Source organism: Eucalyptus grandis, chromosome 6 (genome assembly GCF_016545825.1).
Source record: "Eucalyptus grandis isolate ANBG69807.140 chromosome 6, ASM1654582v1, whole genome shotgun sequence".
NCBI lineage: Eukaryota > Viridiplantae > Streptophyta > Magnoliopsida > Myrtales > Myrtaceae > Eucalyptus > Eucalyptus grandis.
The window spans coordinates 57,193,462-57,211,182 of record NC_052617.1 but is presented as its reverse complement, the minus strand read 5'-3'; the positions used below and the strand labels follow the sequence as shown (position 1 = coordinate 57,211,182).

General features: G+C 38.6%; 1 protein-coding gene and 1 long non-coding RNA gene across 2 annotated transcripts; one reads left to right on the top strand and one right to left on the bottom strand.

Moving 5' to 3' along the window:
- The first annotated feature begins 134 nt into the window (after positions 1 to 134).
- Positions 135 to 10,381, top strand: LOC104451009 (probable LRR receptor-like serine/threonine-protein kinase At1g56130). Its single transcript, XM_010065753.3, is given in 25 exon segments — positions 135 to 424; positions 1,140 to 1,317; positions 1,392 to 1,463; positions 1,682 to 1,753; positions 1,858 to 1,929; positions 2,081 to 2,152; positions 2,630 to 2,701; positions 2,799 to 2,870; positions 3,043 to 3,114; positions 3,208 to 3,279; positions 3,346 to 3,417; positions 3,882 to 3,953; positions 4,044 to 4,109; positions 4,501 to 4,563; positions 4,782 to 4,826; positions 5,702 to 5,766; positions 6,656 to 7,006; positions 7,009 to 7,028; positions 7,128 to 7,326; positions 7,401 to 7,565; positions 7,879 to 7,997; positions 8,790 to 9,000; positions 9,207 to 9,438; positions 9,545 to 9,695; positions 9,847 to 10,381. Coding segments are annotated over 25 exon segments (3,051 nt in total). The 5' UTR covers positions 135 to 315; the 3' UTR covers positions 10,204 to 10,381.
- A 620-nt stretch (positions 10,382 to 11,001) lies between these two features.
- On the bottom strand, positions 11,002 to 14,812 carry LOC108960419. The gene is made up of 2 exons (XR_001988220.2): positions 13,990 to 14,812; positions 11,002 to 12,530 (listed from the first exon to the last, which is right to left on the bottom strand). It is a non-coding gene; the product is annotated as an uncharacterized LOC108960419 (long non-coding RNA).
- Between the last annotated feature and the right edge of the window lie 2,909 nt (positions 14,813 to 17,721).

Here is a 17,721-nt window from a genome sequence, read left to right as displayed (position 1 = left end):
TTCTCAAAGGCTGATTTAAAGATTGTACAGCTCGAAAATTTGTTGAAAGTAAGGAAAAGAGGAGGGGCCCTTTCAGATCTTGTCTCGGGCATAGATGAAAGTCAGATGCGTCTTTCCCTACAGATGATAGATACGTATGTTCTAAAATGGCTCTTCATCAGCATATAGAATAGAAAAATAGTCACCAAAACGTATGACAGCCCAGACGCCACTGTCCATGGCTTTTCTGGGAGCGCGGTCGGTAAGACTTGACATGGTGGCTCTCAAGCTCTGAAGATCTCTCTCTCTCTCTCTCTCTCTCTCTGTGGTTGAACTATGGCAAATTCGAGGGTGATCTTTGCCTTGCATGTAGCAGCGTGCATACTATTTGCAGATGTCGCTCATGCTCAGAACCAGACGCAAGCTAAGACTGACCCTTCTGAAGGTACAAACAAACCCGGCTCTTCCTCTATTCGCGTGTTTCATTTTTGAGTTTGTCATTCTTAAGAGCGCCGATGATCATCAGCATCGATTCCTTATAATGAAAATCATCTCCTCCTTAAAATCAAGGCTATATAAACAGTTCAAACACCTTTTCTTTAGGAGCTGTCCTCTCAGTGGCCCACCCCCACCATCAACCTCTCGTCTTATATTCCAAAAATGACTCTCAGTTCTTGATATCTTCTTTCATACGCCGACACAGATTTCTCTTTAAAACATCCTACATCCTGATGATCTTTTTTCATAGCCTTTAGCCAACTTATGATTGCCATGTCTTATAATCTAGACAACATTATCTTGTCGGACTGCAAGGACCTGGGTGGTTCCTCTTTCACCTTGTTATGTCGATTCAATCCATATGGAACTCACTTTTATTTGATGACTTGCAAAATAATCTTTCTATTTAAAATATTGACCATCAAGAAAGCAAAATTGATTTCCTCAAAACCATATTGTCCCAGAAGCGTAAAAACAGTACTCCGCACGCGCGGCTGTCCTCTATTCAACTGGATGGACAGCATGCGAATACCTGCAGCATTACTTGCGCTCAGTCGCGTAAATCACTTTCCACTTACGTATCATAAAAATCGAGCACCAATGCCTTTAGTTGGGGCATGAAGCTAAACAAGGGTGAGTCGATGGTGGTGATGTGAATGCAGTGGCGATTCTGAACTCGATATGGTCAAAATGGGGACTCGCTCCACAGACGACATGGAACATAAGCGGAGAGCCATGCAGCGGAGCCGCCATCGACTCGACCTCCTTTGAGACTTACAACCCTTTCATCAAATGCGACTGCTCCTTCAACAATTCCACCACTTGCCACATTACCCAGCTGTACGTATCAAGAGTATCATGCCCACCATGTGTGTGTGTCATCTCATATCCGGCTGGTTTTTCTTTGGTTGCAGCAAGGTTTACGCAATGAGCGTTGCTGGTCCTATCCCTGATGAGCTGTGGAACTTGACTTACCTCTTCGATCTGTATGTGTTGTTCTTGCTCCCCTTTTCTCTTTTTACAGTAGTTTTTTACGGTGTGCCATGTTTTTATGCCTTATATTTAGCTGCGTTCAGTTCAAGCCTGTCCACGCAACACTCGCATGCTCTCATTGGCTGAAGCCCTTATTGATTTTTACACACCAAGGTTTAAAATCTTGCAGAGTTTTCCGTTGTTTTGATAGTATTATGTACTATTTTTACAGGAACTTGGCCCAAAATCTCTTCACTGGTTCCTTATCTCCATCCATTGGTAACCTAACTCGCATGCAGTATCTGTGAGCACAACTCAATTCTAGTCTCAAAATTTACGCAAATTCTCTGCTCCTTTTTTAGGCATTTTTCTTTCCTTCCTGATACTTACTCTGCTGATTCGCTTCAGGAGTCTGGGCATCAATGCATTATCAGGGGAGCTTCCACCGCAACTTGGGTTACTTACAGAGCTACTGTCATTGTAAGTAACCGTTCCAGTACAGGATTTGCAACGTCAAGCAGAACGATTCAACTCATTAGATCCACTGGATTCAGACTAATTTTCAATTAAAATTGGCTTGCAAAAAGATATAATAGAAAGAGTGGATCTGATGACTAGTTTAATGTTGTAGGTCCTTTAGTACCAATAACTTCAATGGCTCTCTGCCACCTGAGCTTGGAAATCTGTCCAAATTGCAGCAACTGTAAGTCCTACCTGCTTGACATTCTCAAACATAAATTTTTCCTTTTAAAGTATTTGCAGTTATTGGAGTTTGGCAGTCAAAATAGGTGGCAAACCGACTTAATAACTGTTTTCATGCATCCTTTCAAATTGATTAGTTTCTTTTAACCTTTCTGACATGTAGTAGCATGCTGTCGTTACTATCATTCTGCCCATCATCACATTGCCTAACCCTTCTACCTCATATTTCACTTTCACTGTCATTCTCTTGTTGACATTTCAACTACTAGAGACTCCTGCAATGTTTGGCTGTGTACTTTGTGGGTGTAAAAGTTCTCAAGTCTCGTGTATGTTGTGCAAATGTTCCGTGACACTGTGTCACCCTCTCCTCTTGGCATCACTTCTGCTTTCAACCATTAAAAATGACAACTATTGAGTTATTTGAGTTGCACAAAATTAATAAAATTCCCTTGGCTGATGGAAGTCACTTATTGTGCAGTTACATGGATAGTTCCGGAGTTAGTGGTCAGATTCCGTCAACATTTTCCAAGCTTAAAAATCTTCAAACAGTGTAAGAGCTTCATTCCTCCTTTGATACTAGAAAAACCCATTAATGGAAGAAGTTCTGTGATATGATTTCTCAGGAGAAATGCCTTTTCCGGTTGCAGGTGGGCATCGGATAACAACTTCACTGGCAATATACCAGAATTCATAGGAAATTGGTCGCAGCTTACACAGCTGTAAGGCAATGTATATGTTTGTTTTTCAGACTATGACTGTCTACCTCTCACAACAGTTTGTAGGCCCTGGAAATTGAAATTCGACAAATTATATAGCATTAACTCTATATTATGTTATCATTAAATAGTATCTAATAATTTTTTCCAATTTTTCCTTAATTTTTTTTTATAGGATTCTTCAAGGAAATTCTTTTGAAGGTCCAATTCCTTCAACATTTTCTAATTTAACCACTCTAAAAGACTTGTGAGTGGAGTCATGTACTTTGTCTCTATGGTTGTAAAAGCAAACTCACCACGGCCTCAAACAAACTGACAAAGAGTTGACTCCATAATGCAGGAGAATAAGTGATGTAGTTAATGGGAGCTCTTCACTGGAATTCATCAGGAATATGACAAATCTGTCTATTCTGTAAGACAGACTTTCTTTTCCTTTCTTTTTCTCTTATGCCAAATGGGCTTACCCAATTGTTTTCAGGATACTGAGGAATAATCACATCTCAGATTCTCTCCCATCAGATTTTGCAGGATACCAGAGTTTATCTCAGCTGTAAGTTGTTCTTGGTTAGGGATCGACTGAAAATATGCTGAAGCATTTATTAATGTGTCTGTAATTAATTGTCTTCAACCTGGATATGGGTTGTTGCCATTTGCATGCTATACGTATTCAGTGACTTAGAAGCAGCATTTGGAGGGATGATTTTGTGACCCTTCACTAATGGTATACAATAGTAGTTACTAAATGAATGGTACTTCTTGATATTCTCTGGTTGGTCATACTCTGGTTAAAGACCATCTTGAGCCCTATTTGATAGTACAAAACTGTAAAGGAGCATTTGCCTCCATGATTATTCTATAGACTTCATTTGACAAATATCATATTCATTGGGTATTTAGATTTTTTTACATGTAATCAGCTCGATTTTCCCAAAGGCATTATGTTTTATTCATAAATGTATAAGTTATTTACTCGAGTATACGTATAGTGACTTTGTTGCATCTATATTGGACCAGGGACTTAAGCTTCAACGAGTTAACTGGACAGATTCCAAACTCCCTTTTCAATTTGAGCTCACTCACTTACTTGTAATGTACCCCTTCTGGATAATCATATATATTCCTTTCAATATGTTCTCTTTGTTAATGCTTTACAAATCTCTTTGCTGCATTTCTCAGGTTTCTTGGAAATAATAGTTTGAATGGCACACTTCCTGAACAGAAAAGTACATCCCTTTTCAACATGTAAGAACACCTGAAAGATCTCCTTTGCCTGATAACCGAAATGATGCTCAAAACTGTCACTGATCAATAAAAAGAACATGGGTTTATGTACAAGTTTTTAGATGCATTTGTGGAGTTTGAGTGCAATGAGAACGGGTAGTCAGAGTATTCAATTTTCTGTCTTTGGTTGAAAGATCAGAATGAGTATAATATATTCTTCTCCTTTTCACCTTCACAGCTAACTCGGTACTATAAATAATTCTGGCACAGTCATCTTCTAGTTGGTGGCTGGGAACATGGAGAACATAGTCAACATTTTGTTGTTTGACATATCGCCGGATGCTATTTGATACTCAAAGACTTCTACCTTATCGGTTAACTAAATAACATCTTCACTGTGCCATTTTTACAGAGATGTGTCCTACAATAACTTGACGGGAATCTTTCCTTCTTGGGTCAGCAATGACTTACAACTGTATGTGATTTCTGTTATTCAAAGAACGATAATTGATACTTTTTAGTTGTATATCTTATTGTGATAAATATTCTTTTGTCCTTTATTAATCATTTCATCACCCTTGAGGGATGCTATATTGTACTTAAAGTCGTTTTCTAGCTAAAGGATGAGCTATAGGTGTTCCAATCTTATGGGGAGACTGACGATCACATTTTTTCTCCTGATGCATTTTGCAGTAATTTGGTTGGCAACAACTTCACATTGGACAACTCTAACAGTAGGTAATTGCCCTGGTGACTTTTTGCTTATAATGCTTGAGTGATCATAGGTAGTAATAATTCAATAGAGAACTGTTACCTGATGTGTCCTCAAATTTGGCTCGAATGCCTACCTCACTTTATACGGAGAATCACCGATCCCTCCCTGCTGGGCAATCTAAATGTTTAGATATGAAATTTGTCTATTGTCATACAAATTTCATTATAGATGCATGCTAAATTTGTGCTTAACTCACTTTCTTATTTGGTGGCTAAATCTACTGCAAGGAACAAATATAAATCACTTAAATGACCGTCATCAACAGAACTGTCATATCTAGCGATTTCATATGATTGCTCCCGTTCATATTCCGTTGTGGAAGTCTGTAATTTGTATAAACACTGAAGAAACAGTTTCGGCATCTTTAATTCTCATAATTCATGCCCTGGGTAATCAGCAGTTCTGCAAGAATCAGTATTAGTATTCACTAGAAGAGGAATACAGTTCGAACTATGACTTGGAGATGCTATCGCTGTGTCAATGATTGAAAAACTTTTAGCTTTAAATTAGCAATTGCATCATCCATGAAGGACTTTGAATCTTCGGTGGAAGTCATAAAATGTCACGTCAAATGGAAATGCATTTCCAAAATGTGAAGCAGTACATCCCTCATTAAGTGGAGAAATAACAATTGATAATTGGATGGGATAGGATGTGAAATTTTGTGTTGACTATTAGATGATCCTTTGAGTTTAATTCCCCCCACCGCCCCCCATCTATATGACTTGAAGAATCCTATAATCACTGACTTGCTATAGAAGTATCTGCTTTTGATTAACCTATAAGTACATAACTGCCATACTGGTTGACTGAGTAAACTTTTCTACTTTTTTCTTAGCATGCTTCCTTCGGGATTAAACTGTCTTCAACGGAATTTTCCTTGCAATAGTGGGACCGGAATTTGTAAGTGCATGTAATCTTTTCCCCTTTATATGCTTTTCATTATTGAATGCTTCAACAAGAGGAGGACAGGATATCATATAGACAGTTACTTAAGTATTTTGCTTGCTTGCATCCTGATACATGAAGTGAATGGTAACTCTAATGTTGCAGAACATGGAACGTTCAAACTAGTTTCTTCCAGTAAATTAGATTAGGGGAAGTTCAGTGGCACAGAGAAGGAAAAATTGAGGTTCAAGTTGGTATGCTGGGTTTTTCTTTAGAAAAGGGGACAGCTAAGTAGTTATGATGTCCCACTTGATCTGTGATTTATGTTTCATCTTTCGTTTCTTTTCTGTTTGTTTCAAGAAGTATATAGACTGATTCTGATTCTTTCTTTTTCTGTTGATTCTTTACGATCAAGATATATTGATCCACTGGTCGGTATGGCTAAGTAATGAATCCATTATCATTTTATCAGGGAAAAGCCAACATGCTATTTAGAATTTACTCTCTCCATCTGTGAAGGGCCTAAATAATTCAGTCTCTGGTTCAGGGTACAATATTTGCCTCTCTGGGTTCCCCTTTATCTGGTTTTTTTTTTTTTTTTTTTAAATTTCCCTAGAAGGGACCTTAATTCATTTCCATCAGGACTTTACGGGTCTCTTCACTAAATTGCGAAAGAACTGATTTATTGTCACATTTAGAACAGCATGATAAGATGCTATTCGACAGAGTGTTGGAAGCAAATTTTGAAGATAAGCATGTGCCGTTCAGATTTCTAAGTTGAATCGGACTGGAAGTATAGAATGTACAAACTGCATGTGCTGTGGCAGATAATTCTGTCCATTATGTAGATGGAAGTACCTCTCATAAACGCATAATGATCTGCTCTTTTATGCTTGTCATGCAGACTACAATTTTGCAGTTAAATGCGGTGGCCCTCAGATTACTTCATCCAGTAATATTGTGTTTGAGATGGATAATAACACTCTTGGTCCTGCTACCTACTATGTGACCAACACAGAGAGGTGGGCAGTGAGCAATGTTGGTTATTTCACGGGAAACAACAATCCCGCTTATAAAGCTTCCACTCTTTCCCAGTTCACAAACACTTTAGACTCAGAGCTGTTCCAGACTGCACGGCTCTCTGCTTCATCTCTACGATACTATGGTTTAGGGCTAGAGAATGGAAACTACAATGTCAGTCTCCGGTTTGCTGAAATACAAATCCTGAATACTGGATGGCAAAAACTTGGAAGGCGTCTTTTGATGTATACATACAGGTAGGGCTGTAATTGGACAGGCTTTTTTTAAAAAAAAAAAAATTATTTTAACCTGGAAAGTTCACAATCAGCTACCAATGCCTCTTATGCTTATTTCAGGGAAACCTTGTTGTGAAGGATTTCGACATACGAAAAGAGGCAGGTGGTGCCTCTCTTACAGCTGTTCAAAAAGTGTATCAGGCTCAGGTAACAGCTAACTATCTGGAAATACACTTTTTTTGGGCTGGAAAAGGGACTTGCTGTGTACCAAATCAAGCCACATATGGACCTTTGGTTTCAGCCATTAGTGCTGTCCCAGGTACCATGATTAAAACTTTCTCCTATTCCTAGCCCTATCTTTATAAGTTTACTTAATTGGCAGAATTTGTGCAGACTTCATACCCACTGTCAGTAACAATCCCCCAACCAGCAAAAAGGATCATACTGGCTTGATTGTTGGAGTTGCTACGGGAGTTGGTGTGGTTGGCTTGGTGGCTGTTCTCCTGGTCTTCTATCTTGTTCGGAGAAGGAAAATGGCTCGCATGATTGAAGACCAAGGTGAACCCCAATCAGATATTTACGATAGATTCCCCATGATATCTTTCCTATCTGTAATCTTGTAAGCTGATTATGTTTTTTCATTAGAAGACGAACACCGTTTCTGTGAAGGTAAAAAGAACAAGAAATCTCTATATCGCAATGCCACTGTTCTTAAAAGCTTTTGAGTTCAATGCCCACTGGTGGTAGGATGTGGAATTTCCATGTTTTCTAGTTGAAGTTAAATTTCATGAATGCATTTTCATTTTGCTGGCTGACTAATTGAAGCGGCTAATATGTTTCCGAAACTTATCTGTATGATTGTGTCTTACAGAGTTCCTTGGCATAGATACTAGACCTTACACTTTCGGCTATGCGGAACTAAAGGCTGCTACAGATGACTTCAATCCCAATAACAAGCTTGGGGAGGGAGGATTTGGCCCTGTTTTTAAGGTTTGTTGTAATTCATTGGATAACACAAAAAAGTAAACGTAGATGCAGTGATGTCACAATTGAATGTTATGGCAGAAGTAAAATGCTTGGCTGTTTGCAAATGCTGATCTTATCTCTATAGCCTCCTCAACTATAGCTAATCTTATCTTACCTTGTCATAAGAACTAAATTGATTATTTATCTTTCTGGAAGTTTTTCTTTGAGAAAGAACGGAAAAAGGGGACAAACTCATTACTGAAGGGTACCGAAATTATGGTTTCTGTACCTTGGAACAAAAAGAGAAAGTTTTATTTTTTCCGTGTGCTGATGGACCTAACTTCCAGTATTTTCTCAGCCCTGAAAAAAAAAAAAAAATAAAAACCTCCTTCCTTATGCCATTGTCCTTTTTTAGGCAATCATCCTTTGGCTTGGGAGGATGACTGTAATAGATCCTAAATTACGTCTAGGAAAGAAAGTAATCCAATGAAAAGCATCAACCCATCCTTGGAAAATATAACTAAATGTTGTAACGTGCGGTTTTAAGTAACTAATGAATGGACAATTCTTGGTTATTTTTGCTGGGGTCCAGTCTGAATAACATGATATAGGTTGACCTGTCCATTTGTCATCTATATATTAATACACTGTAGTTCTACAAGATGGGTTCTTTAGCATGCTTGATAGTCCGACTTTAAGTGGAGCTCTCTGATAGTCTAGTAACTGTAGTATACATTGTCATGCTAATTGCATTATTGGTCTTAAAATGGCAGAGGATTTTTTATATTGAAGTACTGACCATATCAATGACAACAGGGAACTCTCAATGATGGGAGAGTTATTGCTGTTAAGCAACTATCTGTATCATCCCACCAGGGAAAGAATCAATTTGTGGCAGAGATTGCAACTATATCTGCAGTGCAACACCGCAACCTTGTTAAATTGTATGGATGCTGCATTGATGCAGATAATCGGCTTCTTGTTTATGAGTATCTGGAGAACAAGAGTCTTGACCAAGCAATGTTCGGTAGGTGATAGAATCTTCACATCAATAACGTCTTTTGTCATGTAAATACATATTTAAAGCATGAACCATGTAAAATTTGCAAAACAAGCGAGCAGGACAAAATCAGCAAACTAAAGTTAAGAACAATGCCATGTAAAAACCTTTCTCAAATTGCCATATATCTGATTAGCAGTGATGACTGGACTTACATTGCCTCAACGGTACAGGACAAGGAATCTTGAATCTCGATTGGGCAACACGCTATGATATCTGTCTGGGTATTGCAAGGGGCCTAGCTTATCTTCATGAGGAGTCAAGGCTGAGAATCGTGCATAGGGATGTGAAGGCCAGTAATATTCTGCTGGACTCTGATCTCACACCTAAAATATCAGACTTTGGTTTGGCTAAACTTTATGATGATAATAAGACACATATAAGCACCCGTGTGGCGGGAACCATGTAAGCTCCATGTTCTTCTGTCACAAGCACACAGAGCCATATTTATTAGTTCACTGACGCATACAGTTGCTGAAACTCTAATTCTGCTTTCCCATTGCTGTTGCAGTGGATATCTTGCTCCCGAGTATGCAATGCGTGGCCACCTTACAGAGAAGGCAGATGTATTTGCGTTTGGTGTAGTGGCTCTAGAGGTTGTCAGTGGAAGGCCAAATTCAGACCCTAGCTTGGAAGAAGAAAAAATATATCTTCTTGAATGGGTACACGCTTGAACATTGTCCCAATTGTTCATTTGTTTAATGGCCATTTAGGAAGGAAACGTCAATTTCTTTCTTCCTTCTATTCTTCCCTTTTAATTCTGTCTATGAGGTTGCCTGAATACATCTTTGCCACTTTTCCTCTGCTTCTCAGGCTTGGACCTTGCACGAAACCAACCGTGTTGTTGAGCTGGTTGATTCTAGATTATCAGAGTTCAATGAAAAAGAGGCAAAACGCATGGTTGCAATAGGGCTGTTGTGCACTCAAACATCGCCAGGGCTTAGACCACCAATGTCCCGTGTGGTGGCAATGCTCTCTGGAGATATTGAAGTGCCGACCGTGTCCACGAGGCCAGGCTACTTGACTGATTGGAGATTTAATGATACCACTAGCTTCGTGACTGAGAATACAGACATGAGCACAGACAAAAGCATTGTAGACGGTGCAAATCTTTCACCGGTAATTGGTTTCTCACCCATGCTTGATGAGATAGTCGGAGAAGGTAGATGAATATGGTTTACCTGGACGGATCTCTGCAACATCCATGTCAGTCTTCATCAGTCACATTTTGTATTGTTGTTATTTACTAGAACATACATATGAATTTCCTATAACAGATGACTCTCCTTGACAATGATTTTGCTATTATGTAAAAAGTTGTGGAATAAAGCTGTGCAAATTGTCAATTTTTCTGGTGAATTCACAAAAGTATCAATTCACAACCCAAGAGAACATTAACAGGGTCACATCCGCAGGTGTCTAGTTAAATTGCGAGTAACTTCTATAATTTCGTTCCAAACTTGCAAGAATAAGTGCATCATTATTCACATCTTTCTACCAGCTGAGAATCCTCCGATCCAAATCAAACTCATATAAGAAAGAAGAAAGATTTGGGTAAATGCTGAAAAAAGCTCGAATTTTATGAGGAGCATAGACAGCATTTTCTGACAATGCTCAATTGATACTACTATCGCTATAAGTTTGCTAATCACACTGTACTCGGTTTCTGCATTGTTTGCTTTTGCCCCCTTCTGGGTCAAATTCATAAATTGGGCATCACAATTACAATACACCAATCAAAGGTGACTCGGCGAGTTCTTTGGGCAACTTCTGTGTTCTTTCTCCAATCTTCAAATCACATGATAAGCTAAATATACAAGGACGACTGTCATCCTGCTTGTTTGCGGGGTGCCTCGATTATCAGCCAATGTACTCCCCAGAGGGAAGGAAAAAACAAGAGGTCGATGCTTTTCCTCTAAAGCATTAACTTGTGGAATATATTTAGGGGGAGCAGATATAAACTCATTCTTCACCAGCACTATTCATCTAGTCTAAGTGGTCGATGTTAGCTTCAAATTTTTTTTTCACATACCATTGTAGCAAATCTCAGTAATGTAACATGATAGTGACTATGATAAATTACTCTTGTTTGCCTCAAGAGATGATTACATAGGATGATCTTCCTTTAAAGCGATTTTCTTACTCTGTTCCTGCATTTCCAATGGTGTGACTCATGAGCAGCTGAAGAAACATGGGAGCAGTGACAATCGATTCTTTTCAAGTCTCTTGCATACATGCATGAACAAATAATATTTCTCAGCATAAAATTTCATCAACACGGTGCAATTGCCTAGTGAGCTTATCAAACTCATTGCGTTGAGATAAAAAGCAATCAGCGTTGCTTCCTAAGATGCATCCGTCAAGCTGTTGCTCCCCCTTCCCCCCTTAGTTGATCTTAGTTTGTTCCATTATTTTATTGTCTTGAGATTCCTTTTCAGTCCAATCATGGTCCCCAGAAGTGCTTTTACGCAGAGGAGTTCGATATCCGGGGGCTGAATGAGTATAAAATTCCAAATGTTTTCTGGGGTATAAACACTTTCACATATGACAAGACGTAACAAATATCCCTTGCCTCTCTTCAAGGAATGCAGGAATGGACAATAATTACTTCTCAAAAACATTCAGGGTAAAGGTGATCTCCTAGTTCTGAGATGCAGTATCACTGTCTCGTAGTGATGCAAGCATCAACTGTGGAACAAAGCTTCCACCAAGAACTCCTAAAATCTTTTAAATCATTTTGTAAATATTTTTCTTGTTCCTGATATCCTGTCGTCAAATAACTTTGATAGAAAATGGACGTAATTTCTCAAACTCTTTAGCTGCCTCAAAGTTTGGAATTGGTATTTTGATGGACAGGCAGGAAGATTGGATGGGCAATTGCCCATGCTGCCATCGCAACGGCCATAAAGAACATACACGTCAGAATCACAGCTTTGGCTCCAGCACCTTGTTGACACTCTTTCCAGGAGGCTGTGTTTACCGATCTTGAAAGTCAGCCACAATATTTTGAATCACTAAGACAAGTAGTATACTCCGAAGCTGTGCATGAGGATTCGCCGTAACTGACTCTTATTCCCATTGATGTTCAGGACTATGAAGTAAGAAGAGATTTCCTAGCTAAAATTCTGGCTGAAATTGGTTTGCACATTCAGTTTAAGCCTCAGGGTTCATTCTTTATATTTGCCAAGATTCCTGAGGAGTGCCTTCTGTCTGACGAACGCTGCTTTTTGTCACTATATTTATTGCTAATAAGCTGTCTGAAATCCGATATATGTCATTGTCAAAAGGTAAGAGTGCGATTGCAATTTCATGTTGATTGTGTCAAAAAGCTGATGGAAGAGGGTAGGGCTGGTTGCTGTTCCAGGTTGTGGATCCTTCCACTCAAACACACTAGGGTTGGTGCTGATAATTTCTATCATAACAGATGTATCAGGTTCGTGAATACAGCAGGTGCCTTTGACCGCAGCGAAAGTGTAAAGTGCTAATCTGCCTGAAGCCTGCCAGTAAAGAATTGTAATATTTATGAATCTCTTTTTTGAAAACCTTCCAAGCATTAAACACATAACGATAGAGCTCTTAACCTTCAGCTTGCACATGTTAGTGGTAATCAGTCACTATTCCTGTTTTAAATTTATATCTAGTATGCCAAAAATCACCTTAAGAAAGGAAATAAATTAATATTTTGTAATCTGGGCTTTTGGCAAGCCAGTATTGTTCTCTCCTTCTGAGTTACAAGCCTACAAGTGCAGCAGTTGGCATCTTAAACTGAATTAAAAGTGCAGCGGCCTCTTGAACTTCATTTAACTTCTTACGGGGTTTTCACTTTTTCGAAAGCAACTTTAACTGTACTAGAAGAGAGACACCAAAGAGCTTGAGTTGCAGATTCAGGCTGGTCTGAGTGTGTACCACAGCAATACATCTAAACAGAATGGCCCATTCACAGATATTATTGGCAACAGAGTTACTCTAGGACTGACGCAATTGCGGGCTGTATTATGGTGGGAAAACCCAAACAACTGTTTGTTTAAGGACTTGCTCTAATGAACTGCGGAGTATGGGTCTTGGAAAACTCCCTAATAACTGTTCTTTATCTGCCAAAAACTTACTATTTTACTCTCCTTATGCAAATTAGCTTCAATTAGACTAGCCCTACAGGGCATAGCAGGAAATGTTTAAGACCTCCTAAACCTGATTTCTAGTAGGTAGATTACAACAGATGGTCAAGCAGAAGATACATGAGGGCATAAGTTCTGATTTGTGGGTTGTTTTTTTTTGCGTTTGGCCATGCTCAACATACTGCACTGTTTCTTTAAACCTGAAAGATTATTCCTGTCACTGAGAGAGGAAGCTCAGAAACCTGGCCTGTGTGACTAATCATCTGTCTAATTGGATGGATACTCTTTCAAAATGTTTAGGTCATAATTAGCGAATCGCTTAGTGTGATTTAGTTATGGTTTAGAGGATGAGCCTCACAGGCGCAAAACTGCAATTACATTAAATTAAATTAATTAGGTAGATGCAATTAGAGATTTGGTTGATGACGCAAACAAGTTGATAGCTGGACTGTTAAGATTGAGACTACGTCGACAGAGCAATTAAGCTTTGCTTTCTTTTATTCTCATTCTCATTTCTTTATAACTCCCATTATTATCACGCACGGTTGCGCTGACAACTGAAACATGTGAACTTCAGAAATAATTCAAACCTAAAACAGGTGCCACTACCCATGAGACATACTATTTCATTTGTTTATTTCTTCTAAGAAAATATTTTCCTGCTGAATTTTTATTATAGGCAGGCTCATCGTTTGGTCATGGCATAGCTTTGTAGCAACACATCTGCGTTTCACTAACTCAATGAATATAAAAAGAAAAACAGAGAGAGGACTCCCTCCTTCTCGCACAGCAAAATGATAAATGATCAATAAACTTTTTACCACAAACAATGGATCGATACCTTTACTGTGACTGAGTCATGCCGTTTGATCACGATTGAATTTGGTGCGCAGCTCCCTCAAAAACTCGGACTCCACCTGAATAATGACGAATCAATCGATCCATCCATATTCAATTTGGTATCAAATTGTCTGGATTCTTGATCCCATTACACAATCTTGGAACCACGCGGTACGAGGAAAGAGCAGGGGACAAGCTGACATGTCTCTTATATTGTTTGGACCCATTTTTGCTTCACCTGGTCAATTCAAAGAGAAGACGACAGTCAGATCAACCAATTACCACAAAACAAATGGGAAAAGGATTCTTTCGGATTCTCGTTCTGCAAGCCGCCATCAGGCTTTGGAAGGACGTGTATCGAGATTGACTAACGGAGGGAGGAGGCTGCACGGAGGCATCAAGTGGGTGCGAGAGGATGACCAACGCCACCCACAGACGACGACCATCTCTTTCCGAGAGTGAATGCGTTGACGTGGAGATCGCTATTTTTGATATCCCACCTGCCCACTGAGTTCATACTGGGTCTTGTACAATGTAATGGGCAAATTCTGAAAAGTCCATGGTGAAGTGCAAGTAACGGTCCGTACAGGTTGATATTTTCTCTTTCATCCGCTATTCCAATCATGAATCCAAGTCTTCTTTTGTCTCTTTCAACAGTAACTAGAGTCGACCTCAATTAAAATCCTGTTTGTGCATATAAATAAAAAGAAGTTGTCATCTTTTTGGATGGAAACTAACTAATTGTGAAAAATATATATCTGCTATATGATTATTTGTCAAGATGATGATGATGATGATTGAAAAAAAAAATAGGCCAGAGACGCAATACTGTGTCCATGAGAGAAAATTCAAGGGATTCTTATCTACTTTAATTATGTCACGGCATTTACGGATCTCCCTATGACAGTTCCCCATCGTTGGTCTTTCCTCGTGACTGTTGTTCTACCTTGACTTTTCCATACTCATTGACCCTTATTTTCTTCCTTTAATTTCCTATTCTAGATTCAAAGAAATTTTCAGTCCTTTCACATCTAATTCCAAATAAAATAGATGTGGATTTGCCATGACTTGGATGGATGAATCTGTCAACTCTAGACGTCCATCATGATCCTAGAAAATGGGGAATCGTTTCTCTTTGCCTCTTTCTCCCTAGTATCTCATCACTTATGTTGCACGGATACGTTACACGTGCTTCCGTGTCGTGTCCGACACGTGTCAGAGGAACTTCATGAGGGAGGCACGCGTGGGGGAGGGCAGCGTTGTCGAGTGGGGCGGCAGTGGTGGCGGCAAGGGAGAGGAGGAGGAGTAGGAGGAGTTTGCGGCAGTGTGCAACCTCTCGGCACACAGGGACCGCGCATTCCGCTTTCTTTTCTGATCCCTTTTTGCTGAAATTTTTTTCTGGGTTACTCCCTTTTCCGCTCCTTTGGCGAATGTTGGTGCTTTTCTTGATCGGGTCCTCGATGCTTTCGAAGATAGGCGTCATGCGGCGAGGAGGAGGAGAAGAAGGCGCTGTAGTGCTGGGGTTTTGAGAAGCAAAATAAAAGAATGAAAAAGGGACTTGGAGTTGGCGTGTTGGAGGGAGGGAAAAGTGACAGGAGGGAGGGGGAAATGACGGGCTGTTAGGTGGTGGTGGGGAGGGAAAAAAAGTGAAAAAGAAGAAGAGTGTTTTGGGGGTGGTTGGGGGTGTTGTTTTGGGGCTGACAAAAAAATAATAGTAAATTTAGGACAATGAAATAAAATAAAAAAATCTAGAATCTTACCGAAAGTGTTGAATGATTAGTGTAAATTCATAATGGGTTTTTTTTTAATTATTTATTTATATTAAATTATATTCAAATTAATTAAAAATAAAAATATTTATTTAATATATTCAAACGACGTGTCGACGGTCGTATCGCGTATCAACTGCAACCTAGCTCATCATGTGCCTCTGTCAAACCATACGAGGTCACCAAGTCTTATTATTATGCATTGAATGTCATACAAAGCATTTTGACAAAATGAAACAGTTCGCTATCATCACAAAGGATGAGACTTTAAATACCACACATGACATTTGGAAAAGTATAAATATAATTCTATTCGTACCTATTCAATCCTAAATATTTTAATTGTATTAATTAAAATCTAATTTTTTTTACGATTTGTCAATATAATTCATTTAGTCAATTTTCATTGGAAATCATTAACGTGAACGTCACCTATCCTACATCACAAGATCAACACTGACATAGATCTTAATAATTTTTTTGAATTTTTTATTTTATTTTATTTTATTTTATTTTCATTATTTAATTTTCTTTTTTACAACTTTGGTCAACGAAGTCGTTAGTTGACCATCGTCGGTCACAAGTAAGGGTCAAGTAATCTGGTTGAGGGTGTCATGACCCTCGCCTAAATCCAAGCGAGCCTGACAAGGGCATTGGGCCCTCGCCTATTGGTCGGCAACGGCGTTGGGCTCTTGCCCAGACCTCTCCCCGCCCACAATTTAGGAAAAAAAGAAAGAAAAGAACTATAAAAATGAAAAGAAAAAAAATTAAAAAAATATCCACACCAGCACTGATCATATCATGTTGGGCACACAGTGTCCATGTCAGTGATTTTCAATTATGGCCGGATGTACAACATTTGCAAATCATCAATGAGTTTAGGACTAGAGTGTACAAGTTCCAGAAGCTGCCCGCTCGCAAGTCGCAGTACTTTTTGCGCAGTAAAGTGACTTTTGGCCCAAATACGGATGCATAACCAATGACAACATTGCCTAAATTGAGTTTATCAATATTTCCAATTGCTGGTCCTAAAATATGTAATGAGGATTTACTATGTGATTCCACAACCTTCCGTGCATGGAGAAGTTTTGTGGGTAGATTTCGAAAAAATAAAAGTAAATTTAGGACAATGAAATTTAAAAAAAAAAAAAAACGTAGAATCTTACCGAAAGTGTTGAATGATTAGTGTAAATTCATAGTAGGTTTTTTTAATTAATTATTTTTTAAAATTATATTCAAATTAATTAAAAATAAAAATATTTATTTAATATATAACGTGTCACAGCGTATTGGAATTTTCTATTTTTGAAAAATGACGTGTCAACGTATCACGTTGTATGTCCGTGTCGCGTATCAATGCAACCTAGCTCATCACTTGCCTTTGTCAAACCATACGAGGTCACCAAGTCTGATTATTATGCATTGAATGTCATACAAAGCATTTTGACAAAATGAAAATATCATCACAAAGGACGAGACTTTAAATACCACACATGACATTTGGAAAAGTATAAATATAATTCTATCTATACATATTCAGTCCTAAATATTTTAATTGTATTAATTAAAATTTAATTTTTTTGACGATTTGTCAATATAGTCCATTTAGTCAATTTTCATTGGAAATTATTGACGTAAACTTCACTTATCCTATGTGACATGATCGACACTAACATAGATCTTAATATTTTTTTTGAATTATTTTATTTTATTTTATTTTCATTTTCTTTCTTTTTTACAACTCTGGTCGATGAAGTCATTAGTAAGGGTCAAGTAGTTTGGTTGAGGGAGTCATGACCCTTGCCTAGATCCAAGCGAGCCCGACAAGGGCATTGGGCCCTCGCCTGTTGGTCAGCAACGGCATTGGGCTCTTGCCCAGACCTCTCCCCGCCCACAATTTAGGAAAAAAAGAAAGAAAGAAAAGAACTATAAAAATGAAAAGAAGAAAGAAATAATTTTTTTTT